Source organism: Lepidochelys kempii, chromosome 3 (assembly GCF_965140285.1).
Source record: "Lepidochelys kempii isolate rLepKem1 chromosome 3, rLepKem1.hap1, whole genome shotgun sequence".
Lineage (NCBI taxonomy): Eukaryota > Metazoa > Chordata > Testudines > Cheloniidae > Lepidochelys > Lepidochelys kempii.
In genome coordinates, this window is record NC_136382.1 from 162790303 (window position 1) to 162817964 (window position 27662).

The 27662-nt window shown below is 38.1% G+C and overlaps 1 protein-coding gene across 5 annotated transcripts in view; it reads left to right on the top strand.

The window, feature by feature from the left end:
* EPRS1 (glutamyl-prolyl-tRNA synthetase 1) overlaps positions 1 to 21648 on the top strand; it is a 62073-nt gene extending 40425 nt beyond the window's left edge. For all 5 annotated transcript variants that reach the window (XM_073338856.2, XM_073338857.2, XM_073338859.2 and 2 more), the window contains 13 exons: positions 694 to 959; positions 1972 to 2023; positions 3094 to 3303; positions 3736 to 3808; positions 4745 to 4824; positions 5366 to 5467; positions 8406 to 8561; positions 8693 to 8890; positions 9394 to 9567; positions 14749 to 14909; positions 16287 to 16365; positions 20455 to 20519; positions 21279 to 21648. In XM_073338856.2, coding sequence (XP_073194957.1) covers positions 694 to 959; positions 1972 to 2023; positions 3094 to 3303; positions 3736 to 3808; positions 4745 to 4824; positions 5366 to 5467; positions 8406 to 8561; positions 8693 to 8890; positions 9394 to 9567; positions 14749 to 14909; positions 16287 to 16365; positions 20455 to 20519; positions 21279 to 21429 — 1767 coding nt within the window. In that variant the 3' untranslated portion in view covers positions 21430 to 21648. The remainder of the gene's footprint in view (positions 1 to 693; positions 960 to 1971; positions 2024 to 3093; positions 3304 to 3735; positions 3809 to 4744; positions 4825 to 5365; positions 5468 to 8405; positions 8562 to 8692; positions 8891 to 9393; positions 9568 to 14748; positions 14910 to 16286; positions 16366 to 20454; positions 20520 to 21278) is intronic.
* Positions 21649 to 27662: the final 6014 nt, after the last annotated feature.

A 27662-nucleotide genomic window follows, 5' to 3' on the forward strand; every position in this document is an offset into this window, starting at 1 on the left:
TAGTGGATGGTTCCTATTGTTCTTAGTGGATTTTCCCCCAAGAGTATAAAACAGGTGTAAAAGTTTTAGGGCTTATTTACATTGCCAGAGTGGTATAAAGGAGCCTTATTGTAAATGACAGTATGGCCTTACAAATACTTACGATGCTTTAGCGATTAGAACTGGTCTAAATTTTGGACTGAAAAATTCTATCAAAATGTGCTCCATGAACGGTTTACTACTGACCTTTCTGGAGATGGTCAGTAGCCAAAAAAATTGTGAGTTTGATTCCCTAGCCCTCACTTGCTCTTCCGTTGCTTACGATGTAACACTGAGCATATGGATGCATATATTTGTTGACTAATAACTAGAAATAAAGGGTCAAACCTAGCTACATTACTATTAGACAAAGGAGGTTTGGAGATTTCTTCCAGTGCTCTCCACTCCCATTCTCCATCCATGGTATTGTAGTTTCAATTATTTTGGTAATTTATTTAAACTGGTATGATTATGTTGCATTATTTTGACAAAGTATGCAGAATTTTTAAAATACTGGGTGCAGAATTTAATTTTTTGGTGCAGAATTCCCCCAGGAGTAGAAGATGTAGCACATATGTGTATATATAGAACATCTGTAGGTCCATTTACTCCTGTGATTCATACTGATTTCTCTTTATTTGCTTGTTCTTCCATGGGAATCACTTCAAACCAAAGGATAAAATAGATACAGCAGTGCAGGAACTGCTTCAACTGAAGGCCCAGTACAAGTCTCTTGCAGGAGTAGACTATAAGCCTGTCTCTGCCATTGGTGTTGAGGATAAAGACAAGAAAAAAAAAGAGAAGGAGAACAAGTCTGAAAAGCAGAATAAGCAACAGAAACAGAGTGATACTCAGAAGAAAGAATATCAGAAAGACCAAGGTGGTAATGGCCTCTCCGCAGAAGGTTTAGGAGAAGGTCAGGGGCCTAAGAAACAGACCAGGTAAAGAAATTAGCAATCCAGCTACATGAAATCTAAATTGGGAGGGCTGAACAGAGCTAAATCTAGAGCAATGTTTTTAAATTTTTAGTTTCAGTTGGTAGTGTGGGAATATACAAAAAAGAAATGATGCCATGTTCCATTAATGTGTTTTTTTTATCATGTTCATTTCAAATTTATAGCTTATATAAGGAGGGAGTAAAATCCATGTACTGTAAATTATATGCTATAAAATAAGCATAATACATTTTTGTTTTCATTACAAATATTACATATTATTGACAGGTATGGTGGAGAATCAGAGAAACTATGCAAGAAAACTGGATTTTGCAGTCTTAAACCCTGATCTGAGCACCTAATACATGATCTATTGTCATTGACTTTGCTAGGAGTTGATGGAGCTCAGCTTCTTGCAAGCTCTTGCCATTATTGCTAGTATGCTTTATTTTGGTTGGTGGTGGTAGGATTAATCTTTCATTTGAAATAAAACAAACTAATATTTTTTCTGAGGCAAAAAGCCTTCAGAAAGCAAGCCAGTAAGTTACCTTAACAGCTTCACAAAACTCTTTAGCCAAACAATAGCATTAGTGGAGCTATGAAACTTAGGGTTTAAAAAACAAACAAACTTAGGTGAGCCTTATGCTCGAATCAGGCTTTTATTTGGAAGTTTTAGTTTCACAGCTTGATGCATCGAGGCATGTAACTGGTGCAGGAGGGATCTAAACAGGAAAAACTGAGATATTTGTATGAATGCTTCTCTTGAGTCCTGTTAGAGAGGGATCATCATGATCTGAAACAAGTTAAATTTCGGAGGGGCATGGTTTGGAGGGATAGGGTAAAAAGGTTGTTTGCAGATCACTGAAGTAAATATGCTTTAACATTTAACAAAAGATTTTTAATTACATTAAAAGGGACTTTTTCCCCCAAAAAAACATTCAAGCATGCAGCTTTAATGCTACCTTCACCACTTGGCAGTGACCTAAATATAGGGTTCTGTTCTTTTCAAATTCCATAGGCTTGGTCTAGAAGCTAAAAAAGAAGAAAATCTTTCTGATTGGTTTTCTCAGGTAAGTGTGCATCACTTGAATTAAGGAGTTGTTTCACCTCACATTTCACAAAAATGATTTTTTTGGCCACTCCTTTATTTTTTTTGTAATATAACACTGTTCCTTAAATTGCTACCAGCATTTTTCTTTAATTTCTGGACGTATGTTTCCAAGTGCTGTGTAAACTTGTGAAGCTATATAAGTTAATAATGGCCACCTGCTTAAAAAAACAAGAACCCCCTTATTCATTAAACACATTCTGGCAGTGAAACACTAAAGGATCTTGATAAGTATTTGATGGATGTTAGCAGTCTTAGTTTAGCTCAGGATGGTTTGTAACCAAAAGTTACCACCATTTTTTATGGGTGGTCAGTGCAAAATGAGTTTTGATCTTAATACAGTGCCTCGGGTAGTCTGGGCAGGGCAGGGTTTGAGGGACACTGATAGGGCATGGAGGGAAGTTTACAGTACCGGATTTCTGCATAAATAGATTGTCTCCGCCACTATCAAACTGGCACATTTCACCAACACGGACATTTGTCATGATTAATGCATAATGTGTTTGGTGACCTTTTGTAGTGAGTGAAGAACACTGATAATTAAAATGGCCTATGCTTGTCTTTTCTTAGGGTGAGGGAGAGAGTGACCATCTGCACTCCCTCTTTGAGATCTAAGGACCCCTTACATTTCCCACCTTATCACTCACCTTCAAGGTCCTACATCCGCACTCTTTATCTTTTTGGATAAAGGAGCTGTAGCAAAATCCTTGCAGAACCATTCATTACCACTCCATAATTGGTCATAGAGGTGATCTGTAAGTGATGCTAGAAAATATGCACTTTTCCCTGTAGTATCTGAGCCCCTCTATTCTGTACCAAACCCTCCATTTCTTGGGAGGAAATTGTTAAATATAATTGTTAAATCTTTGCTTACAAACTCTCTTTGGCTTTTTTGGTTTTAAATTACAGCCATTTTAAACTGCTGATTTGATCAACTTATTGTGAGCGGCGTGTCATTAGGCTTGAATTATTGTAGTGCTTTTTTGTGCATGCAAATAGAACCTTAATATCTTAAAAATATTTTCTTGACAGGTGATCACAAAATCAGAGATGATTGAATACTATGATGTGAGTGGCTGCTACATTCTTCGTCCATGGACTTTTTTCATTTGGGAAACCATCAAGGATTTTTTCGATGGTGAGATCAAGAAACTTGGTGTAGAAAACTGCTACTTTCCCATGTTTGTGTCCCAGGCTGCTCTGGAGAAAGAGAAAACTCATATTGCTGACTTTGCTCCTGAGGTACACATCAGAATTCTGTTTACTGCACTCATGTACTACATTTAACTTTAGCTAAACTGTGTCTTTTTAAAAACTAAGGATAGTGCTCAGATAAATGATGTAGGCAGATATTTTTGTATTCTTACAACCAGAAGCTGTGCAAACAACTTCTGCTGCTCCTAGTCCGGTAGGCAATGATGTCAAATATAAAACAGTTAAAAGTTTGTAAACCCTTCTTGATAGTGTTTTTGGAGGTCTGCTTTCCATTATGAAGAAGGGGTGGAAAGGAATCTATGTAGGTGTCTGTCAGTCCTTGTTAGAACAATTATTTCAGTAGTGCTTAAATATCATTTATATTGTGTAATTAATGAAGGTGATAGGGAACCTAGAACTTTAAGATCTTTTTTTTATTTTAAATCAAGTTGGAGGAAACTTAATATTTTAAATGTTTAGGTTGCTTGGGTTACGAGATCTGGTAAAACAGAGCTGGCTGAACCAATTGCTGTACGTCCTACAAGTGAAACAGGTAAGAAACTAACTTGCAAGTAATCAACAGTTTCAGAATGAGTAACTGATACAGCAGAATCCTGTTGTAGTTTTGAGACCAGTTGGTGGTCTACTAGGTAGGACACTGATTGAACACTGGAAAAATCTTACAGGAAAATATTTTCCTGTTTCATCACAACTTGAAACATTTCTAAATTTTTCCCAATAAACTAGCTAAAGTAGTTTTATTTACACACACGCAAATTATTTAGTTTTCTTATTTAATACTTTAGAAAGCTCTTTGACTGGAATTTTCTTTAATATTTTGAAGTTTTGGGGATGAAAGGTTTTTATTCAATTTTGCTTTTACGAAAAATAATTTTCATTGTTCATGTTGTATTTTACCTTATGCATTTTTTCATTAATATTCAGATTTTAAAGTCATTAAATATAACTAAGATACAAAAGTGGAGCAACTCCTAGTTAAATCAGATACAATATACTAAATTGTAATATGATCGTGTGCTATCATGAAAATTTCTTAATTAGCTGATTGTGTATGTATGAATCTAGATGCATCTAAATGTTCTAGTCTTAATGAAAGACAGTGATTTAATAATATGAAAACTAACTGCATGTGTAAAGTAGCTAGGTTTCCCGTTCACCTTCGTAAAGAGTCACTAAAGTAGATGTGTTTTGAGTTCTGAGGTGTGTGTGAAACCACTTCGCTTCAGACCAGAAGCAAGCCACGTATTACCTGAGGAGTTGGAGCAAGGCAAAAATATTCCTTTCATCAAGGTCCTGTGTCCACTGCAGAATTTCACTTGAGTGGGACAGAAAATATGAAAAGTGAAATCCTCACAATGAAGCACAGGGTCTCTTATACTTATGTTTAACAAATTATGTATATTATGGTTGAGACATGTTCGACATGTTCCTCAGAAAAACCAACAATATTTTTTATAATCTTTTACAGTAATGTATCCTGCCTTTGCAAAGTGGGTGCAGTCACATAGAGATCTTCCTATCAAGCTTAATCAGTGGTGCAATGTAGTGGTAGGTGCATTTAGTCAACCATTTTTTTTTTTTTAAAGTGAAGCACATGGCAAGGAATTTGGTATGCTTAAAAATTGTCCTAAATTTATTAGGACAATCGTTCTGTAAGAGATGGCATCATACCAATATTAATTAAAATATAAACAATTAATAGTTTCATTATGTAATGTGTTTTGGCGTGTGGGCATAGGTATGATTTAATAATAATTAAATAAAATATTAGTTTAAAAGGACCACATTGTGAAAGTATGTTCAATTCCTTTATTTAAAAAGAATCCAAACTTCTTTTTTAATCCCAAAATTTGGGATTTGCAGAGTAGTATAAAATGCCAAAGAAGTAGCTTTTTAAAAAACTTAATCTAAGTAAAAAGAAAAGGAGTACTTGTGGCACTTTAGAGACTAATCCATTTATTTGGTCATAAGCTTTCGTGAGCTACAGCTCACTTCGTCAGATGCAGTCAGTGGAATCTAAGTAGTTCACAGTTATGCTACTGAATTTGAATGTTTTTTTTTTTAAAAAAAAAATTCCTTTTCTTGGCAGCGTTGGGAGTTCAAACATCCTCAGCCTTTCCTGCGCACTCGTGAGTTCCTTTGGCAGGAAGGACACACAGCATTTGCTACTTATGAAGAAGCAGCAGAGGAGGTACAAAGCACTGAATGTTTTTAACTATTACTGATCTTTGCCACTCATTTTTGCGCGTACGCGCGCGCCACCAGCTTTTTTTTTTTTTTTTTTTTTTTTGGTTTGAGTATTGGCAGCGTCAATGTGATGTGAACATTGACCCTCTTAAGGCCTTAAGTGTAACATCAAATTTAAATCTTTTATCTTAATTTCTTTAGGGCCAGATTTGTTCTGCTCTCTGGCTGTTTTGAGATGCTCTTGAGCAGTGCAAAGCAGCTAGGATTGGGTGGCCAGTTAAGTTGGTTTACAGCGGCTTTGCATAGCCTAAATGCTGCAAAAGGGGTCAGGCAAAGTGAATGTGTGATTGAGTGAGGGAGGGAGGAGAGCATAGAGAATCATGGATATGAATAGGCTTGGAGTGGAATAAATGTGTTTGGAGAAGGTAGACTGGCGCTACATGAAAAGGGATCTTGAGGAGGGGGCAGTCCCTGAACTGTAGCATCTTTTGTGCTTGTCTCAGCAGCCCTGGTAGTGCTACCACAGTGAACAGTGGCACTGATGAAGCATTGCCATAAGGAACCTTTCAAACAATGATGCCCAAGCTAGCATGCAGCCGCAGAATCTTCAAAGCATGATGACAGCTAGGCCAACAAAGTGACCAATGAGCACTTTTGGCACGTTTTGTCCACACCTTGACTCATTTCAGTTACAGCTAGTAGAATTATAGCATGCAATTTCTCTGTAGAGGAAGAGTGATAATTTGAGTAGATACAATTGTTAACAACTTAGCCTTATTTCAAGGTGGGTAAAAATCTGTTCTTTTGTTTTTTGGTTTTGTTTTAATAAAATTTAAAAATTGGACTTTTTAATTTGGATTTTTTTTTATTTAAATTAAATAATTTTATTAAATTTGAAAATGACAACCTATTTTTAAAGCCTAAACTCTGAGTAGAACCTTGGTGTTACGAACACCAGAGTTACAACCTGACCAGTCAACCAGACACCTCATTTGGAACCGGATGTACATAATCAGGCAGCAGCTGCGACCAAAAAAAAAGCAAATATAGTACAGTATTGTATTTAAATTATTTTTTAGTAGTTTACATTTTTCTTCTGCGTAGTGAAGTTTCAAAGCTATATTAAGTCAATGTTCAGTTGTAAACTTTTGAAAGAACAACCATAACGTTTTGTTCAGAGTTGCAAACATTTCAGAGTTATGAACAGCCTCTATTCCCCAGGTGTTCGTAACTCTGAGGTTCTACTTTATCTATTTGAAATAATTTAAACTCAATACAAAACATGATATTAAGCTAGTAAAAATTTGCTGGCTAAGCACCTACAACCAGTTTGTTGAAGCGCTAACCCAGCTTTTGGCTGCAATAGCTGCCTCTTCAACTGTTCAGTTCAATGACTTGTTCATTCAAAGTTAAGAAATTGATTGGGAGTTGAAAAAGCAGAAAAGCTTGTTTTCCTCTTCCATTCTATGGATGAAAACTAGGTGTAGGAGGCTTAGATCTACTAGTTTATCGAATCTTGAAGGACTGGGTGACAAGCAATGTTCCCTCTAATTTTTGACAGGCTGTGTGTGCAAAAAATTTCTTCTGTGCAAATTTTTGTGCACGCAGGGTTTAGGATCTGTGTGTGCACGCATACAGCTTAGAGGGAACAGTGGTGATGAGATACAAGTTCAGATCACTAACTACAGATAATGTATCTTCCTTTGTTTTAATAAATCAGTTATCCGTTAATAAACTTTTTTCTGATGCATTCAGCGTATTTAAGGTAGTTTTATTTACTTAAAAAAAAACTTAAAATGCTGGTTTAATACGTTTTAATTGAATTTGAATTTCTATTCAAATTGGTCTTGACACAAATGACAATGAAAAATTTTAATCTAGTAAAAAGTTAGGCTATATAATTTCTTAAATATTATTGATATGGTGTATACTTCTGGTTAGCAAAAAGTAGTACCGAATATAGTGTAAAGGCTATGTGTAGCTGCAAATCAACATGTTTTAATGGTTATCAATCTTTCTTTAGAAAAATAATTAAAGTACAAATCCAAAATAATTAAAATTGATTTTAATCAAGATTTCCTGCTTGCCGATTTAAGTAATTATTAAAATTGTTGATTTTTAAATCAATCCTTCCTGGCCTACACAACTTTATTTCTTCAAGTATATCAAGTGCATGACACCTCAGTGAGGTTTAACTACCTGGAAATGTTCACATCACATCTTTTATCTTAATTTCTTTAGGGCCCGATTTGTCCTGCTCTCTGGCTGTTTTGAGATGCTCTTGAGCACTGCAAAGCAGCTAGGATTGGGTGGCCAGTTAAGTTGGTTTACAGCTGCTTTGCATAGCCTAAATGCTGCAAAAGGGGTCAGGCAAAGTGAATGTGTGATTGATTGAGTGAGGGAGGAGAGCATAGAGAATCATGGATATGAATAGGCTTGGAGTGGAATAAATGTGAAGTTAGTATATAAAGAAGAGTGACACAGGATTCTCAGTTTCTTAAAGGATCAACTTATAGTTAATTATAACTCTCAAACAAGCTAATATATTCAGTTTTCAATATACATTGCATACACAAACTGTAAGTGCTGCAGTTTTAGGGATGATATGCCATATCTTCAAATATTATAAGGTTTGAATCCCTGTTTTGACTTCTGTTTTGCACTTAATCACATATGGAGTCTGACACCTCTGTAATAATGACCCTTTTTGTTTAATGGTTTCTAGACTTAAATATTTTGTTTTACAGAAAACATCTGCAAAACCTCGAAATGAGTAAAAAATAAAATTGATCTTTAGTTTTATTTGAAGAGAAGAGACAAGTAGGATGTTCAGGTTTTTATGCAGTTATAGCCAGTCACGCCATTCAGCAATATTTTGGATTTAGAAAATGTTTGAAGAGTAACTCCAAATCACTGAAGTAACTTAAAGGTTTTAATCATAGGTATTGCAGATTCTTGATCTGTATGCTCGGGTGTATGAAGAACTCCTGGCAATACCTATTGTGAAAGGAAGAAAGACTGAAAAAGAGAAGTTTGCAGGTGGAGACTATACAACCACTGTGGAAGCATATGTATCTGCCAGTGGAAGAGCTATCCAGGTATATATTAATACATACATTTTTTCACTTTTTTGAAAGAAAGGACAGCAAAAAGGAATGTTGCTGACCTTATAATTAGCAGTCATTGTAAATTTCTGTTGAGCAGAGACTTCTATATGTGTCGGTTTCAGGGCGCAACATCGCACCATCTGGGGCAAAATTTTTCAAAAATGTTTGAGATTGTGTTTGAAGATCCCAAGATACCAGGAGAAAAACAGTTCGCCTATCAAAACTCCTGGGGAATTTCGACTCGGACCATTGGTGTGATGACATTGATCCATGGGGATAATATGGGCTTGGTGCTACCACCTCGGGTAGCTTGTGTTCAGGTGTGTACAAATGACTTGTCTAATTGGTTCATACGGCAGAACTTTACTTCAAAGTACCTCACCTTTTTCCTTTCCTGTCTTGCAATGGGATTAATCAATATTTCCTATTGGGTGCCTGATGAAAAGAACTCTTTTTTTTAATGTAGGGGTACTGAAAATAATACTTGTAGAGCATTCTGTATGCAGTCAGTAAGAGTTTATCAGGTTGGTTCTCGAGTTATATTCCTTGTGAGAGACAAGCTATATCTTCTACATTTTCTATCTACCCAAAATTAGATTATTTTTAATACTTGGCAAAAAAGTTTCTTAGTTAGGGGGTTTCGAAAGATGTTAACCAGATTTAGCACCACAACACTGTCTCCTTAAACCTTCCACATCCTTAAACTCAACACTTTAAGGTTGATTGTCTTTTGGTATTTTTGGTACAGTACATGACAATAATTGGGAACAACTTTTTCCATTACTGTATGTATCTTTTTCTTTTAATTTGCATCATGTCACAGGTTGTAATTATTCCTTGTGGCATCACAAATACACTTTCTGAAGAGGACAAAGAGGCACTGATGAAGAAATGTAATGAATATCTTAAAAGGCTGGTCAGTGTCAATGTCCGCGTACGTGCTGACTTAAGAGACAACTATTCACCTGGTTGGAAGTTCAATCACTGGGAGCTTAAGGTAAATTTCTTTTCAGTAGATCTTAATGTATGTTCATGTGGACTTTTTTGTATTCTCTGCAGGCAAATATTTTCTGTCTAAAGTCGATTGAAAAATGGTCAATTTTTGATACAGCATGAATTGCTGCAATTATTGGTGACTTGTGTTTCTTGAAATTTCATAAAAGCTAATTGAAGAAAAAAGGCAGTTTCTGAGATGACAGATTCTCACCCAGAAAAAATAATTAACTTGGACAAGAGATGTCTTGAACTTGTGAATTTTGACTCTATGCGCACACACAGAATGATCTATAAGCAATGTTAAGGAAGAGAGGTACATACCTAAATCAATTAAAAGGAAAAAAAAACTCATGCCAAACACATGTGTGATGAGTGAGAGGACACTATACTCCTGGGGGAATTCTGTGCCAAAAAACAAATTCTGCACAAATATTTTAAAATCTGCAGATTGTATTTATCAAAATAACACCACAAGATCATGCCAGTTTCAATTATTTTGATCATTTATTTCAAAATACCTGTCAGGAAATATGTCTGTAACAATACAGACACACACAAATTCCCCCAGAAGTAGAGATCTAAAGAAACCCCTTCGACAACCCAGTTTCTGCTTCTCTGCCCCCTTCCCTCAGGAGCCCACCTAGGGAGCCAGACACTCACACCCCCACCCCGCCCAGAGCCCAGCTGTGGGGGACCCCCAGCCTATCCACCCAAACATCCCCCCCCAGAGAACAGCTGCGTGCCCCCCCCAACCCAGCTACAGGGCCACCCCTAGCCAAGACACCCAAATGTCCCACCACCACCACCCCAGGGCCTCCCCTAGCCCAGACATCTATCCCTTCCCAGGGCCCATCCATGGCCCCCACCAGCCCAGACACCTGCTCCCCTGCCCCTCAGAGCCCTGGGATCCAGAGGGAGAAACAGCCTGATGCTGGGTCCCAGGCTTGCACAGAGTTTCTTGTGCACTGCCGCCTCTGCCCTTAAGGGCGTGAAAGGGAGTGCAGCTGTTGAACTTCTAGCTCTCTCCTCCCTCTGGCAGTGTCTTCTGTGTGTGAGCTGGGCTCTTCTGCGTTCGGCGGCCCCTAGTGGCGGCCAGCAGCACTGCAGCCCATTTCTGTGGGGGAACAGAAATGCTGTGCAAAAAACAAAAAGAAAAGGAGTACTTGTGGCACCTTAGAGACTAACCAATTTATTAGAGCATAAGCTTTCCAACACGGCAGTTACTCTGAAACCTGTCATTGTGCAAAAAACATTAATTCCTGTAAAATTCTGCATTGCACAGTTGTGCAAAATTCCGCCAGGAGTAACACTAGCTTCTGATATCCTAGTTGAGCAGAATGGAAAATACAAGATGGTCTTGGATGGTATCACTAAATAAAGAATCCTTTTTATTTATCAGAAAAGCAACTACTTCATCACTCAAATACTATGGTTAAAAGTAGATTCAGTCCTCCTTGTACAGGAAAACAGAGTAACTGCATATAAAACAAGATATCTGTAAAGTGAAGAGAATAAAGGAGACCAAGTTTCAAGACTGGGTTTAAATATAATGTATATTACAACATAACGAAAGGGATGAGAAATTAAAATAGGACAGAATGGAGCTCTGTGGCATCAGAGTTGGAAGTTTGGCATTTGAACATTTACACAAACTTCAGTATAAGATGATGTAGAAGCCTCCTGTGCAATCCAATGGGTCTTGAAAAAAATCTCCCATTGCACCTAAAGAGTGAAAATGTCACACTTTATCCTAAAGCTCCATTTCTGAGTAGTGTGTTAAAGGTTAATAAGTTAAGGTTGCAATAAACAGTTAATTGTTACAGAGTCCAACAGAAGCAATAGGTTGATTATTACCTTGGCTTACAACCATCTTTTATAATACCTTCTGATATGCTTAAAAATCATTTATAAAGGATTTATAAACAATTTATAAGTGCAACCAAAAATGTCATGAAAAATGTCAGTCTAAAATCCGACTCCAGAGCCATTTTGAGAAGTAAGAGACTTAACATTTGAGTGTTTGTGCTCCCAGTATGGAATCCATTTTTCCCTCCTCTTACAGTTGCAGTAATGGAACAAGACTCATAAATACTTCTACTTTAAAGTGTTTTAATTTTTTGCTCACAAAATTGAGGGGAATTTGTGCTGACTTGAGCCTGGTGTGGTATGGGCAGGCACTGTGTGAGTTTTCACAAACAACTTTGTTCATAGACCTCCTTTGACGTCTGCAAAAATCATGTCATTCCAATCTGACACCTCTTAAACAGAGATCTGCTACTTCTTCTACCAAATAGTTTGGTGATAGCCTCTCTTGCTTTTCCTTTGCAAAGTATGGTAGAATTTCAACCTGAGTATCCAGAGAAGACAGCCCAGTGCATTAGCTTGCTATTCTAGAGAACTTTTCTTTGTCAGAATATATTAGAATATGAAAATGGTATAATGTTAAGGCTGTGATTTACAGCAAAACAGCACTTATTTTGCTGAGCTCCACTAAGTTCACAAAGTAAGAAGTGCTTTTCACCATGAACAAACCAGGAAGGAAGTGTTTTTGGGGGCAGGGGGGACAGGGTTATATCTAGTCTTAAATTCCAAGTGAGACTTCTGAGGTTCTGGAGGAAGCTAACCTGCTGACATAATACTGTATAATTACACAGTGTCCAGAGGTGCTAAGTGTCTTTGCTGCTCTGTTGCCCTGCACACCATATAGACATTGGGAGAGAGTTCCTGCCTTAAAGACCGTAGTCTAAAAAGTTTTTTGACAATAGCTGTGTGTGACTCCCGCAGAGAGACTTGAGTCTTTGCGAAGGTCGCAGGTAGCTTCTAAGGTGGCTTCTTCAATCGCTTTACAGTATCCACTTGCTGAGCACTGCACTTCATTAAGTCACACTCTGCATGTGACTGCTTCCATGCCTCTTACTAATGAGGTGCATCAGCCTTAAGTCAGATCTACACTACAAATTTACATCAGCGCATCAGGTGAAGATGCTCTAAGCCAATGGGAGAGAGCTCTCCCTTCTGCTTAATAACTCCACCTCTGTAAGAGGAAGTGGTTGTGTCATTGGGAGAAGCTCTCCCACCAACATAGTGCTGTCCACATGCAGGTTTAATTTCGGTCTAATTATGTCACTCAGGAGTGTGGATTTTTCACATGCCTGAGAAACGTAGGTATATGGAAGTATGTATGTAGTGTAGACCAGGCCTGAGAACAAAGAGGTGGAGATACTGGATATTCTCCCAGAATCCCAAATGGCATTCTGTAAATGAAAAAACACTATTATTGTTACAAGTTTATTTGATGCCAGGTGCTGATAGGATTTCGGTACCTTTACATCTGACTTGGAATAGAAGTAAACATTTCCCTCTTAAAAATAGGTCACCCATCAGTATCAAACTACTAGCCCTAAGGCGTGAAACCTAGTCTGTAGATCAAATGCCAAGATCATCTAGAGTCTGCAGTGAGTGGAAGCCTGGACAAAGGTGTCTTACAAAATGTTTTTAAAATGGTCAGGATCTAGACTCTCTTTGGCATTTCGCCTACTGATTGGATTTCCACAGGGAACAAGAAACTGTGAACAGCCTCTCCTAAATGAAAGGATATGTACAGCACGTTCCTGCAATAAAATATTGCTTTAGACTCCTAATTCCAGCAGTTACCAGTACACCTGTAAAAACTTACAAATGGGAACAAACAGTTGGGGATCTGCCTGTGTGTATGAGAAGTCACGGGCCCTTTGTCATAAGGTTTAAGAAGCAAGGAAAATGTTACATAATGCAATTAACTTCTCTTAGGCCTTCAAGTATTCTACCAACATCAGTATTAACATTTAGTGGAGCTGTTTTCAAGGACCTTTTAAAAAAACGTTTGTGGTAATACAGTTTAAACATGCTGTGCCAGGCCAAAATTATAATAAATCATTTATTGAAGAGTTATATTGGGTATAAATTAGTAAAGCTATATTTACTGTAATTTTAACAATCCTCTGTAATTAGGTCAATTGTGTTCTAGCTGTGTTAGAATAGTGTCTAAAACATGTTTTAAAACGGTCTAAATGTGGCTGATATGCCAGTGTACATAACAAACACGTAAATCAACAACCACCTGAAAAAATAATCATTAGGTGCAGCACACTGGTAAGGAGCGTTGCATGTGAAAGAGGAACTTGGATAAACAAGTATATACAAAGTTATTTTCTAGATTCTCTTTCCCACCACCATCACTCGTCACCCAGTCTGGGCACGGGTATGCAAAGGTTTTTCTAATCCTTTTCTTTCAGTTTCTTTTATCCTCAGGGGAGGTCAAACTTCCAGCAATTGAAAACAAAGTGGTGATTACACTGCATTATTGATTGTGACAACATTGTTTGAACACAATAAAATTTTGTTTGCTGTGGGAGAATCTATATTTCTTTCAGAAAGGAAAAGGCCTAACACCTGTGCTAGTTAAGTAAACAGCCACATCCACAAAAATTATTCCCTCTTGACTGGCTGCTGAAAGTATAAATCTAAATAGATTGTTTTGGGAGGGATATTGTATTTATTTTAGCATACTGAAAGGCATTTTGTTTTTATTTTTTGTTTCAAGAAAGGACACTTAATTTGACTCTTTATTATACTACACTGTACGATGCTTCAATTTGCTATAACAGGTCCTTTGTAGCTTCCGTTTCAACAGTCCATAGAGAAACAGTGTACTGAACACATAAGTAAAAATAAATACCTTAAGTCCAGGAGCATGCAAAAGATTGGGAGCTTTTTCATGGAACTCCCTGTAGGTTGCCATCTTTAATTCACATGTATAGCATCATCTGGGAAGGAGTCATCCAAATGAAAGAAGGCTATTTCTGTTTCCTGTTTCAAACCCTATCAGAAGAGTATAAAATGAGCATAATTGAAGTTCATAAAAACCTTGCAGTAGCATTTTGATAAGGCGAAACTGAGAATCAGTACAGCTTTAGGTTTGCCCCAATCCTGAATTTTTTCCAAGTACTGTATTAAGACAGCAAAACAGTTCTTGTTAATCATAGGATTTGTCTGAGAGCAAGACAAAGAGAAATAAAAATCATGTGTCAAGTGGATCCATACTGAACAAAGCATCTTAGTGAATGAAACCATACTCTCTTGAGAGTGACTGACCGGTTCTGCAGTTTTCACTAATTTTGTATTGCATTATTTTTGCTTGTAGGGTGTTCCCATCAGGCTTGAAGTGGGACCACGAGATATGAAGAACGGTCAGTTTGTAGCTGTCAGAAGAGACACAGGACAGAAGTTGACCTTTGCAGAACATGAGGCAGAGGATAAACTCAGACACATTTTGGAGGAGATCCATGCTAACCTTTACAACAGGTTAGTCTAAAAGGGAATAAATCATATGGCATCTGTGACTGACACGACTTTATTTTAACTGTAGAAGAGATTTCTTCAACTCATTTAGATTTAACTGTGGAGAGAGTCATCAAGACAAGTCTTCTCTGTGCACTTTCATTTTTCAGTCTGAGAAGCTCATTCTGATTGTCACAAAAAGTTTCCCAAATGTGCCTGTGAAATAGAATTTTCAAATGTTAACAACACTTCAAGTTCAGATCTTCAAGTTAAGTCTCTGCCAATATCCATATGGTACTGACATCTAAAAATGAGCCCCCTGTACTTTTTTGATGTAGTGGTACTGTGCAGGCTTGTAGTGCTGGAAGGCTTTTAGAATCTGTTCAAAAAAACAAAATTCTTTGATAATAATATTGGAGCTTACATCTATCTCTAAGGTAAAATTTTCAAAAGCACCCAAGTTCCACTTTCAAAAATGAGTAACACTTTCATATTGACTTTCACTGGTATTTAGGCTCTTAAATCACTGAAGCCCTTTTGAAAATTTTATCTGAAGTTACTACGTATGGCAAATCTCTGTAATAAGGTGATGCATAAGAATATGATTGTTTCATATTCTTGAGGCCTGTATGGGAGAGGTGCAGGGTTGTCAAGTGTGGTAAAGGCAGTCCTGCTATTCTGATTTCAAGACCTTATAAGGTCATCCTTGATATAAACCTGTTTATATTTGGAGTTTCAGTTGACTAAGGTATTTGAGTGTCAGAAAATGATCTAACCAAAAGAGGTAAATGAGATTTGATTTCCGCTTTAGGTTTAGCTTTCAAGCATTATTATAGTACCCTCCACTCAGTTACAACAGTCTTAAGTTGATTTCCTAGTTAACTGGTGCATCTCTGAGGTGATCTGATGGTGATGCTTAACTTTTCTGTGACTTCATTTCCGGCTGATTCTGTCAGTTTTCAGTCCCTCCACACCGTGATACATGCTGAAAACATATGATATGCTTCCCTGCCTGTTCTTGGCTAGTATTTTGTTCTTTTCACACTAGCTGTATAGGCTGAGTATATTGCAGATGCCCCTGCTGTACTCTCTCAGACAATATCCTCAGTCCTGTTGCAAACCAAATAGCAGTGCCATCTCCCAAACCTTTGGGCTTGTCTAATAGTGTGATGGAACTGCAACAGCCTGGAGAGAAATATCTTTTAATTAATCAGAATTTCTTCTTTTGGGAACACAAGCTGTAGAAGAATATCCTGATTAAGAAGATTCTACAGTCTTTGTACTTTTTCTCTTGTAATTTGGTATTTGGTGTTTGGCTCAGCACAATTGCTTCAGATGGTAACTTCATTTAGAAGATGAATACTCATATCTGTCTTTACTAAATTTCTTTTCTTGTCTTAGAGCTTTTGAAGACCTAACAAATCATATGGTGGTGGCCAATACTATGGAAGATTTTCAAAAAGAACTTGAAGCAGGAAAGGTAAGGAGGTTCCAAATACACTGAAGTCTGAATAAGTGTCTTGCAACATTGTTAAAACAGGACACACATTTTCCTATCCATTACAGGCCAGTTGGAGATCAGATGCTTTCACAGCCTAAATAAATGCATTATTACTATTTGAAAGGGTGCTTGGTAGTTTAATCAAATTTGCTTACACACTGGAAACTTTTCATGGAGAGGTTGGCAACAAACTGTAACTTTCCCAAATGCTGCAGTAGTTGCAGTTGCCATCTGTTATACTAAAGCACAGTTTTGATTAAAATTTTCCACGCTACTAGTCTTTAAAATACTATGTTCAGGCATTAGAGGTGACAAGGCCACTACGGGAAACTTTACATACCTGTTATCAAACGGCATCATTTATTTAAAATGAGTGTACTGCTTTTTCAGCAGGAAGTGACCGTAGCAGATCTTAATGCAAATATCTTTTATTTGGATTAAGATAAGATACTATAATTATTCCCCTACAAATGGTGTAAAAAAAAAAAAAGACATTATGACTGCATTCCAGGAGTCCAAAGTACGTACTACTTGCGTCAAAGAAAACTGACCTTTCTAACCTCATCAGAAGCATTGAGTGCATTGACAGGTGCTGGGCATCAAGAAGTTAAGATTGATCATCAGAATAACTGATGATGTAACAGGACTGAGTTTTATAGTAAATTCCGTGGTAAGGGCACTAGCAACTTATGAAAAAATTAAAGTTTTTGGTGGAGCAATTGAAGTCTAAATCAGCCATTAAGACTGTATTTTTAATGTTTAAGAAGTGTTTTATTCTTCCCATGAGGTGCACATTAAACCACCTTTGATTGACTTAAGGAGAGCCTATCCCTGAAGTTCTATACCCAGATCCCCCAGCACTTGAAAACATTTGAATAAATGTTCTTGAAGACTGCATCTCGTTAACACCTAAGAATCACTATTGGTGCAAGACTGCAACTAAGAAATAATACAAAAGAAAAAAGTGTTTAAAAAAAAAAAAGTGGGATGCCAATTTGGCTCTGCTCTTAAAATAACCATACACTCTTGCTGAACATGTCCTTTAAGGGTTAGGTACAGGGCCAGTGGGATTTATGTTGAATAGAAAAAAATACAATTATGAGCTAACTCATGCATTACTCTCACCGCCACCCATCCCCCTAATCTTTTTTCCTGTAATTTGTGTCACACAATCTCATCTGCATCTTGTCTTAAATTAGATTGTAAACTCGTCAGAGAGGAGACTGACTCTGTTGGTACAGCAACTAGCACAGTAGGGACCCTGACCTTGACTGGGGTATATGTTTGCTCCCTAAATATGGTGGTTAAAAAACCACATCTGGTTTGCCATCACCCCAGAAGCTAAATATATGTCAAGTTATTTTGGACCTTCTCAAAAAGATTTTTGCACTCAGCCTGCTGGTTCTGAAGCAACATTTCACTAATGCAAACCCTTTCCAGAAGCTGGTTTGGCTTACCTGATGTTAAGTGTAAAGACCTCTTTGTCCCCCAAATAATCACAATGATTTTATTATATATTGATGCAACATCAGTTTATGCTTTTAAAAACTACCCTTGGTCTCCGTTGGCCTACAGAACAAAGGAGAGACGTGAAAAACAGAGGCTTTCCCAAAATGTTGGGCAATGTGGTAAACTTAGGATATATCTATACATACAGCCCTGCAGTGGCACAGCTGTCCAATACAGCTGCAGCACATCTGGTGAAGAAACTCTATGCTGACGGGAGAGAGCTCTCCCATCAGCATGAAAAAAAACCCACCTCCGCGAGTGGCAGAAGTGAGGTCTACAGGAGAAGCTCTCCTGCCAACACAGTACTGTGCACACGAACGCTTATGTTGGTGTAATTTATGTTGCTCAGAGGGGTGGAATATTCGCACCCTCGAGTGACATAAATTTTGACGACATAGGCTGTAGTGTAAACATAGCCTTAGTTACAAAATAAGCTAAGGAAAAAAATCCATAAAGAGCAAAAATGCAGCTTAAAGCAAATATATAAAAAATGTAATTGTATTGCAAGCAAATTATCATTATGGATTAATGGCTCTCCAGGATCTGCGGACATTTCCTCACACCTCAAAGCCCCAAATCACAATAGCTCTTACTTCTGTGAAGATGATCTGGGAAGGCAGCAATGTCCAACCTTGAATACCCCACCTCCTTTCACTTATTCAGAAGCAGATGCTGGAGAGCACCATGAGAAATCACTAACCTAGCTAGCTCTGCATCTGGGATAGTACTAGATTATAGATTTCAAACTTGTAAATAAAACATCTAAAGTAGTTGCACTTTATGACATGGAAAAGAAGCAGTGTAGTGAACATCTTTGATTTAGAAAAGTAAATGTTCCACCTCTGAAGTTACAAGCACTTATCTGAGTACCTAGATCTAAAGAATAAAAGTTTGAGGCACTTCATCTCGTGTGTGTATATATGAATGTTTGTGTCCGTTTTTATATATTGTACAAAGCAGGTAACATATATAAAAGTAGTAGTTTTTCACGGAAACCCTCTTATTCAAATCTCTCTTAATTAAAACCTCACTATGTTGCATTGACCACAGTCTAAAAGGAGATTTCCCATGTTTTCCTGTATTTGGTGTGATTAACCCCTTAGACCATAAAATCTTTGAGATGTGGACTTCTTTGCTTTTGTGTCTTCAGTAATAACTACATGCAAAGTTTAATGAAAGCTGCAGGAATGATCCACAACAGCTCTTAAGTAAAAGAAAGAAGAAGTTGTTGTGCAAAGAAGAAGTTGTTTCTTGTAGCATAACATAGCACAACAATTTTATTTAGGCTTCTGGTGAGGAAAACTAAAATAACAGGAGTGTGTGGAGCAAATGTGCACTTAAGACTTCTTGACATTTTAGCAACTGTCCTTTTCAGCTGTTGTCTTTGCTTCAGTTTTCCATAATCTTTTAAAAATAGTCTTCTTGGCTTTACAGTAACACTTCCTAACTGCTACTGTTAAAGTACATGAAGTGAAGAAATTAAGTGAAACATCCCTGGAAAACCTAGAACTGTTAGACTTCTGAAACAGAAATTTGCTGCCCTGTTAAGTTTAGAAATACTGAACAATCTAAATGGGCTGAAGTGGTTAAAAATAATTTAACTGTATGGTTACTGCATCTTGTACTGCCTCAGTGCTTAATATCTTGTCTTGTCTATCCAATGTTCCTTCTTACTGCTTATGTAAGAAGAAAATATGCTGGTGACGGTTCTCTTTACCTTAATGAAAATACTGAAATAAGTCCCTTCATAATGTTATTCCTCAGAAAATATGAATGTATAGCACTGATCCTAAAAATTATAATGGGAAACTTCATTGGGAAAGCATTTCTTTAAAGTATGTAAATAGGTGTTGCTCTATAATCCAGTAGAGATACGGGAATTGAGATTTATTTATTTTTTTCTTTTAAAAAAAATAGCCTGGATATCCAGAGCTAGAAGGAGGAAATTTTTGGACCCCTTTTCATAGATGTAAAAATATCCTGTTGCTAAATTTCTAATAAGCTAGCAACCATCACTCTTCAAATTCTGCTGTGAGCTTACACTAAAGTTCTACTGTATTTCACTACAAAGGGGCAACTGTCGCTGTATATTTTCAGGATGAAAAGGCTATAAAAACCCTTTTGAGCTGTGTTAATTTTACCTTTGATTGTGGTTATCATTAAGCTGAACCTTTCCTGTTTAGAATGTGGCAGGGGGCTGGACTAGATGCAGCCCTACATTTCTTTGATTCTATGAGCTAACTTTGTAAAATGAGTAGTTTACCTGCAGTCTAAAAATTCTGCTTTATTATAAAAGGATGTCAGACTTTCAGAACTGTCCACCTACCAGCTCATTTAGGCATGCGTATGCAGCCAGATTGTCAAAAGTGCTCCGCATTCATCCACTCCCACTGTACTCTTTTGAAAATCTGATTCCTGTTATGGGTGCTGAGCACTATCAAAAATCTGGTCTTCAATGTCTGAAGTGTTAGACCTATAATGGTAGGGTTTGGGAGTCACTCCTAAAATAATGCCTGTTTGTTTTCACTGTATAAACTCTGCATCTTTCTTTCATTTCAGATTGTGCAGATTCCCTTTTGTGGGGAAATCGAGTGTGAGGACTGGATCAAGAAAACTACTGCCAGGTAAACTGTAACTGTTGAATTTAAGAGAATTTACATTTAACTTTCAAGTTGGGTATCTGAGTATAAAACAACATGAAAGTAACATTCATGTAGAGCAGTGATACTCAGACCTCAGTGGTTCAGGAGCAAAATTAGCGATCAACATTATCCAAAAGAGCCACAGAAGTGTGAATTCATAGTTTCGTTTACTAATTACTATAAATTATTCTCACAGCAAAGTAGCTGACCAAGTATTGTTGTTTTATCAACCACAATTGGTTAGAATGTAAGAACAGCTACACTGGGTCAGACTGAAGGTCCATCTAGCCCAGTATCCTGTCTATCCAAAAGTGGCCAATGCCAGGTGCTTCAGAGGGAATGAACAGAACAGATAATCATGAAGTGATCCATCCCCTGTCGCCCATTCCAAACTTCTGGCAAGCAGAGGCTAGGGACAGCCTGGTTAATAACGTAGTAAAAACATCCTGATTGTGTGATTTAATTATTAACCAATGTTTTAATATCATGTGCTGCAAAGACCCACAGGAGGCGCATTAAAGAGCTACTTGCGGCTCGCGAGCCTCTGTCTGAGTATCACTGCTTTAGAGAGACCCTCCACATAGGATTCTCACTCTTGGGCCTTATCTTGTACTACAAGACAGGGCATTATTATTCCCTTAGCCTCAAAGTTTTTACCCAATGAAGTAATCACTGTGTGTGAGATTTCTTTCTTGTAATTCTTTTGGGAATTAAGAATATTAAATTTGTTTTCTATTTTAGAGATCAAGATCTTGAACCTGGTGCCCCATCGATGGGAGCAAAAAGTCTCTGCATCCCCTTCAAACCTCTCTGCGAGCTGCAGCAGGGAGCTAAATGTGTCTGTGGCAAGAACCCTGCCAAGTTCTACACCGTCTTTGGTCGTAGTTACTAAGTTACTAGCAAAAACACCTTGTTCCTTATTTCTGAACTCAACTTTTTTTAATAAGACTGAAATCTCCCCAGATCTTATCAGTTTTGTGACTTTTTAAATAATTCAAAAAACAAAGCCATAAGAAAGTATAAAAAACCCCCAGTCAGTCTTAGATTAGCAGTATTGCTCAGACTTTTCTGTAAACATCTCTAATAATAAATATGTATTGTGAGCTATAAAGTGGTTCTATCTTTATTTTTGTGTTTTATTTTGTGTTAGTGGAAAGATTTGGGTTTTTGTTGCTTGGTTTCTCTTTTGGTTGTGGGGAGTGAGTGTGCTTTCATGTACGCAAAGCACAGATCTGTGAGGAAAAACCTGAAGTGTTGTAGATGATGTAACTAAACCAGGGAAATGGTTAAACTATTCTGCACCGTGCGGAGTGTTTGTATATTTTAAAGTGATATGGTTTAGTATAGTCCTCGCAAAGGACTGGGAGCTAGAAATTTGAAACCATGCTTGCCACTAACTTGCTAGGTGCCTGGCTTTGAACAATACACTTAATTTCTGTTCCTCAATCTCTAAACTGGAGATGATGTTTACTTGTCTCTCATTGGTATTGCAAGGGTTGCCGAATGTTAATCCTTGTAAAATGCTTTGAAGATACAGTGGTATTGAGTGTTGAATATTTTGTCATGTTTATATTTTGGCAAGTTCCCTCACAAATATCCTGTTTTTACTTCCATTTCTCTCTCCCATGTATAAATCCTTTGAATGAAGCGGAGAGGGAGTAACATGGGTCAGAAAAGCCCCCAAACCAGTGTAATAGGATGAAGCCCCACCTCCACAGGGTGTTGCTCTGGAGACCATGAAACTCCATCTCCAGTCTTAAGTTGGTAGGAGTTCTGTCCTTTGGTGTGAAGAGTGGGTGGAGCCAGCGAGATGCTCCCTGCTCTGACACTTCTGAGTGAAAATCTGCTTCTCGCACCAGTTTCCCGTGCACCTTCCCTTCACGATAGGGCTCTGATATATCGGCGGGAGGGAGGAATTAGCCAGTAGCAACATGGCTCACAAAAACTATGCTGCCAGGGTGGAGAAAGTGGCTAGGAGTGCAGTTCAGATGGCACAGGCTCAGTGAGCTTGTCCATTACATTCCTGTGAATCCTTGGCAGCCATGGCTTCCAAACCCAGCATCCTGGAGGGAGAATCGGACAAAAACTCAGGAAACTTAAACTGGAGTTTTACCCTCCCACAGGCTTGTCTTCTGCATGTGTCTCCTGTGTTCCAAATTGATTGGGGTTATTTCTCATGCATAAAAATGTGAACTCTGGCAATCTTAGATGCAAAACTCACTTAGAGCCTTATCCCCAAACTTTTATAGCCTTCTCAGCTTTTCAAAAGGGAGTGAAATGCTATTTCCACTTCATGCAGATCCGTGATTTAGACTCTTATTCAAAATGACTGAGTACAATACAATGGCTTTTTTTTATGGGAGACCAGCCAGGTTTCTCACTGTATGGAGCCTCCTAGAAGTACATGTCTGTATCAATTACTGTTTCTTCCATACTATTTCAAACAATGGGAAAATTCGAGTACATCTGACAAGTTCTCCGCTCAAGAGAAAATTATGCTGATAAAACTTTGAAATCAAGCCCCATGGTTTTGTTTTTTTGCAGAATTATAGCAATCAGGAGATGGTGATGGCATGTGCTGCTTCATGCATCAGTGGGATATGGGATACTATTTGTATTTAAACTTAAAAATAGATTGGCTAGAAATACATATACACTAAGTAGTTTTCAAGTGAACATAGTAATTGCAATGTCAGATCAAATCAGTGGTACATCTAGTGTAGTATTGTTTCTGATAGTGGTCAGTACCAGGTTTCAGGGTAAGTTGTTTGTTTGTGGGGGGGTTTTATGTGGACAGTTGTAAACTGCTCAGAACAAAGTTTCTTCCTAATCCCTGTCAGTCAATGGTTATCTTATGCTCTTGAAGTATTTGTATCTATCCCATTTCCAAAATCCCTCGCCCTCCACAAAAAAACCCTATGTGACATAACTGTGGATGTTCTATGTTGAGTCATTTTTAAAGTTGCAGTTGATCTTTACATATGCAACAATTCATATCTATGTTGTCCTTGCAGGAATCTACCCAGTAAGATATAATATTTATTGCTGTAGTGCCCAGAGGCTCCAATTGGAATTGGGAGATCCACACTGTTATAGAATAGATGCATATGAGGACACAGTGCTTGCCACATTATAAAGCTCTAATTATATTTGTTGTAAAACTTGCCATTTGATTATGATTCTGGACTCAAACTAATGTATATGGACACTGGATTTTTAGATCAAATTCAAAATATTGTGTTATAATCCAGTAATAGCTAGTTTGGTTAGCACTGTTCCTGCTTTCAACTATCAGCCTCCATGATGGAGCTTAGAAGACAGGCTGAGGGTCTGCCAAATTTTTGCATAGCTTGAAAATAAAGCTCCTGAGAGCAGAATATAGAATTGCTGTATATGGGATTAGTGGGGGAGAAGATAGTCTTTTCAAATAGTGCAGAAAAGAGGAGGATCAGGTATTGCATCAGACTGCAATATATGACTGTACTTACTGGCAATTGAAACCTAGTCACAAAGCATAGAATTTTTTTGGCTGAGATCAAAGCAATTTTCTTTTGCGACTAGATCAGTGTGGCATAGAGATATAGAAGAATCATCCCTGGTAGCACCTTTTATTCCTCCTGGCACCAAAGATTTCTGGAGATAAATCCTCCGTATGTCCAACCTTTTCTGGTAAACTTGTTGTTGAACTTGTTAAACTGGTTACTATGGAGACACTAGTAATGACGTTGAGGTTGAGTTTTTTGCACTATAGGTGTCCTTAGATGCCCTAATCCTCCCATCAATTTGATATTGGGGGTGAAATTCTTATCCCCACTCTGGCCCCTCTATGCTGGGTAAAGGTGCTGAAGCAGCATAAAGGGAGGGGCTCTAAAAGTCCTGGAGAATCCCCCCCACTATAGGAACAGTGGAAAAAGCTGCAGTTTTTCTTCCAAGGACTTTCAGAAATCCCAGTATAGGTAGGGTTACCAGAGGTGGGAATCGGGATTGGAAGGGCAGGTTAGCAGTGGAACCAAAGTGCACAATCTTGCAGAGGTTGAGAAGCACAGCTGCCCATAATCATCAGGTGACAAGTGAGACAGAAGAACGACACGGAAGATCAAATAGAGCAAAAGTTACATTAGTAAGGACGTGTACCAGCAAGTTGCTGAACATCCTCAAGCTCCTGCTGAAGTGCCCCAGGGTATCCGCTCTAAAGGTTGGTTCAAATGTTAGAAGATCTAAAATATGGAAGCTGCATCCAGGTTGCCTTTCCTTGGTTCTGCCCACCGCTTTTAGTGATCTCATAGGTGTGACACCGATTATCAATTATTTTGATTAAAGGGGCAGCATGCATTCAATTATTTTGATCAGAGACGAGAATAAACAAAATACGTTGAAGGCATTGTTCTTAGAAATGAGCTGCTCTCAATCTGCCATAGGTTTGCTATGAAAACCTGATGAGTCCGAAAGAACCCGTTTTTTTTCACAAGAGTAGGTTTTCCGTGCACTTTTTTTCCTAATTATAGCAGCATTTGAATTGATGACTTCTCCGCAGTGCTCGTTACTGGCGGAGGGGGAGAGAGTCTTTGTTTCTGCGGTGAGGAAAAAGTTGCACATCTGGAAGCACCACTTGAGCTGTTCTGTAACACTTTATGGAGAGACCGTTCCCATCCTGTTGAATATGAGTATGAATTTGCCACTCTACTGGCATGCAAATCTGCAAACTCTTCTACCTTTTAAAAACGGTAAATCTGGACACATTGTAAAGAATAATCAGAAACGAGAGATTCCACTAAAGCTGATGAAATGACATTGTCTGCCATTATAATGGAATTTCTGATCCCTTAACTGCAGTAAGTGCAGGTCAAGAAAACTGAAGCAGCCCTAACAGTCTGACAATCTGAATAAAATAATGTTGTGGGTTGATGAGAGAAATATTGTAATGTTTGTGTATCACCCCTCACTTACTGTACAGAATCAGAAAACTTGGCTGTCAGAGGATCTAATTTGCTATTTGCGGCTGAAGAAATGCCTTTAATTCAAGGGGCTGCTTCTTGGGTAGGTGGATCTGAGTCCTATCCTTACTTGTTGCTATAACATATTCTGTTGTGCAACATAGTGATGACTGTAAAATCAGTTCATTCCCTGAGAGAATCCTTAATGAAACATGGTAAATCAAACTAATTAAGCATGAAACATGGTCAATTAAACCAACATCCGATTTAGTTCAGGAAGCTGGGCCCCTGGTAAACTCTCTGTCCATAATGCACAGCTTGTTGCAATGATTCAAACTTCTGGAAGTGATCCAGCTCCCTGCCACCTGAAGGCAAAACAAAAAGCATAGGGCCAGTTTTAGTTAGCTAAAAGGTTTTTCATAGAACATGGTCGATCCTCACTCAAAGGAGTCTTCATCCTGTTGCAGGCTTTCCTTTTTGGTTCAGAGTAACAGCTTTTCTGGACTTGAATGGGAATAATACCTATTTTTGGAAAGGACATGGAGATTCATCATGAAAGAGGCTCAGAGGTAAACCCTTCAGCAATGTGGGGATCATGCTTGTGAATTCTACATCACAAATAACCCCATGAAAGGAACGGATAACGGAAATGTGAGGCAAGTAGGTTATAGTTTCCTGGCAATGGGTGACTGATACAAAATCTTGAAATAGCACTTGGGTTGTGTTTGGAGTCCAACCTTCACTGGTTGATTAATGGTGTCCCCACTTTCCTCTTGCTGAGCTCGCTGTGTGTCTCCTGCAGCCACAGTGAGAACCCCTTAAGTAAAAGGGAAGCCTCCTGCAAGCGGAGTTGTGTTGTCTCTCTCTCTCTCCTGAAAGTTCTCTCAGCAACACCATGCCATTCTGAATTAAATACCTACCTCTTTCCTCTGCTCTGACTGTCCAAACCTGGATGCCCTGTGTCTGTCTTTATCCGTTCTGATGAATACCAAAGAAAATTAAATGTAAATTTATGAGATTTGTAGAATGAAATACACTTTCACAGTGCCCAGCATCATATAATAATGAACCACAGGGAAAAGAGAACCATGGCAAAACCACAGGAGAAACAAATTTCAGTGTACAGGTTTCAGAGTAGCAGCCGTGTTAGTCTGTATTCGCAAAAAGAAAAGGAGGACTTGTGGCACCTTAGAGACTTTATTTGAGCATAAGCTTTCGTGAGCTACAGCTCACTTCATCGGATGCAGTACATTGTACTCACTGGAATGAGCCAAAGCCTCTTGGAGAGAGGATGGCTGGGACAGCAGCCAAGTTCAGAACTAGTTGTGGGTCAGCTACAAGCACTCCCTTATAACTTATCCACTATATCCAACAACAATTCTTTATCCCAGTAAGAGAGTTAGCATATTAGGGGGGGTGCTAGTTTTCCATCCCATAACTTTCCCTCTTTCTTTTGGGCTCCAAACAACTTTAGCGTTTCTCTGCTCAGTTCAGGTATGTGGTGTAGATTTTGTGTGTGTGTATATATAAATATATATATATTTTTAATAAAGCTCTAGGACTTCTGCCTAATTCAGAACGTGTCATCAAACCAGTATCTAGGCTCCTAGGAGAAGAGCAAGGAGATGCTGTGAACATTGTAGCATGAATATTCTCACTTTGTCTCACTGCTTGGAAACTTCACGTACAGTATTTTGCACAAGTTCCAGAACAGATTAAATCTTTACCAAAAACCAAGTAAAAAACTTCTAGGGTTTTTTCCGTACCCAACACTTTCTAGGTAAATACTTTTAAGATCAGCTGTCCCACAGTCTCTCACTGCTAAAGTGACAATGCCCAGTATTAGAGAAAGGAAGTAACTATTTTACTAGCGGGGTCCATTATCTTTAGAGATTTCAGGTGATCTGTTCAAATCCAGGTCTTGCTTTAGGTCCATCACTAACTATTAACACCTCAGGGTGGGATTTTCTAAAGCACTCAGCTTTGGCCTAACTCTGCTCCCAAGGAAATCAGTCTGACCCCTTTTTCAAAATCCCACTGTTAATTTCTTCTGTGTAGTAAAGCATTATTGTGCTTTATGGGAAGAAATAGCACACTTCAAATACAGCTAGAACACTAGAAGTAATGTTTGGAAACAGATGATATAAAACTTTAGCAGTAATAATCACAGGTATCAGTTTTGTAATTAGTT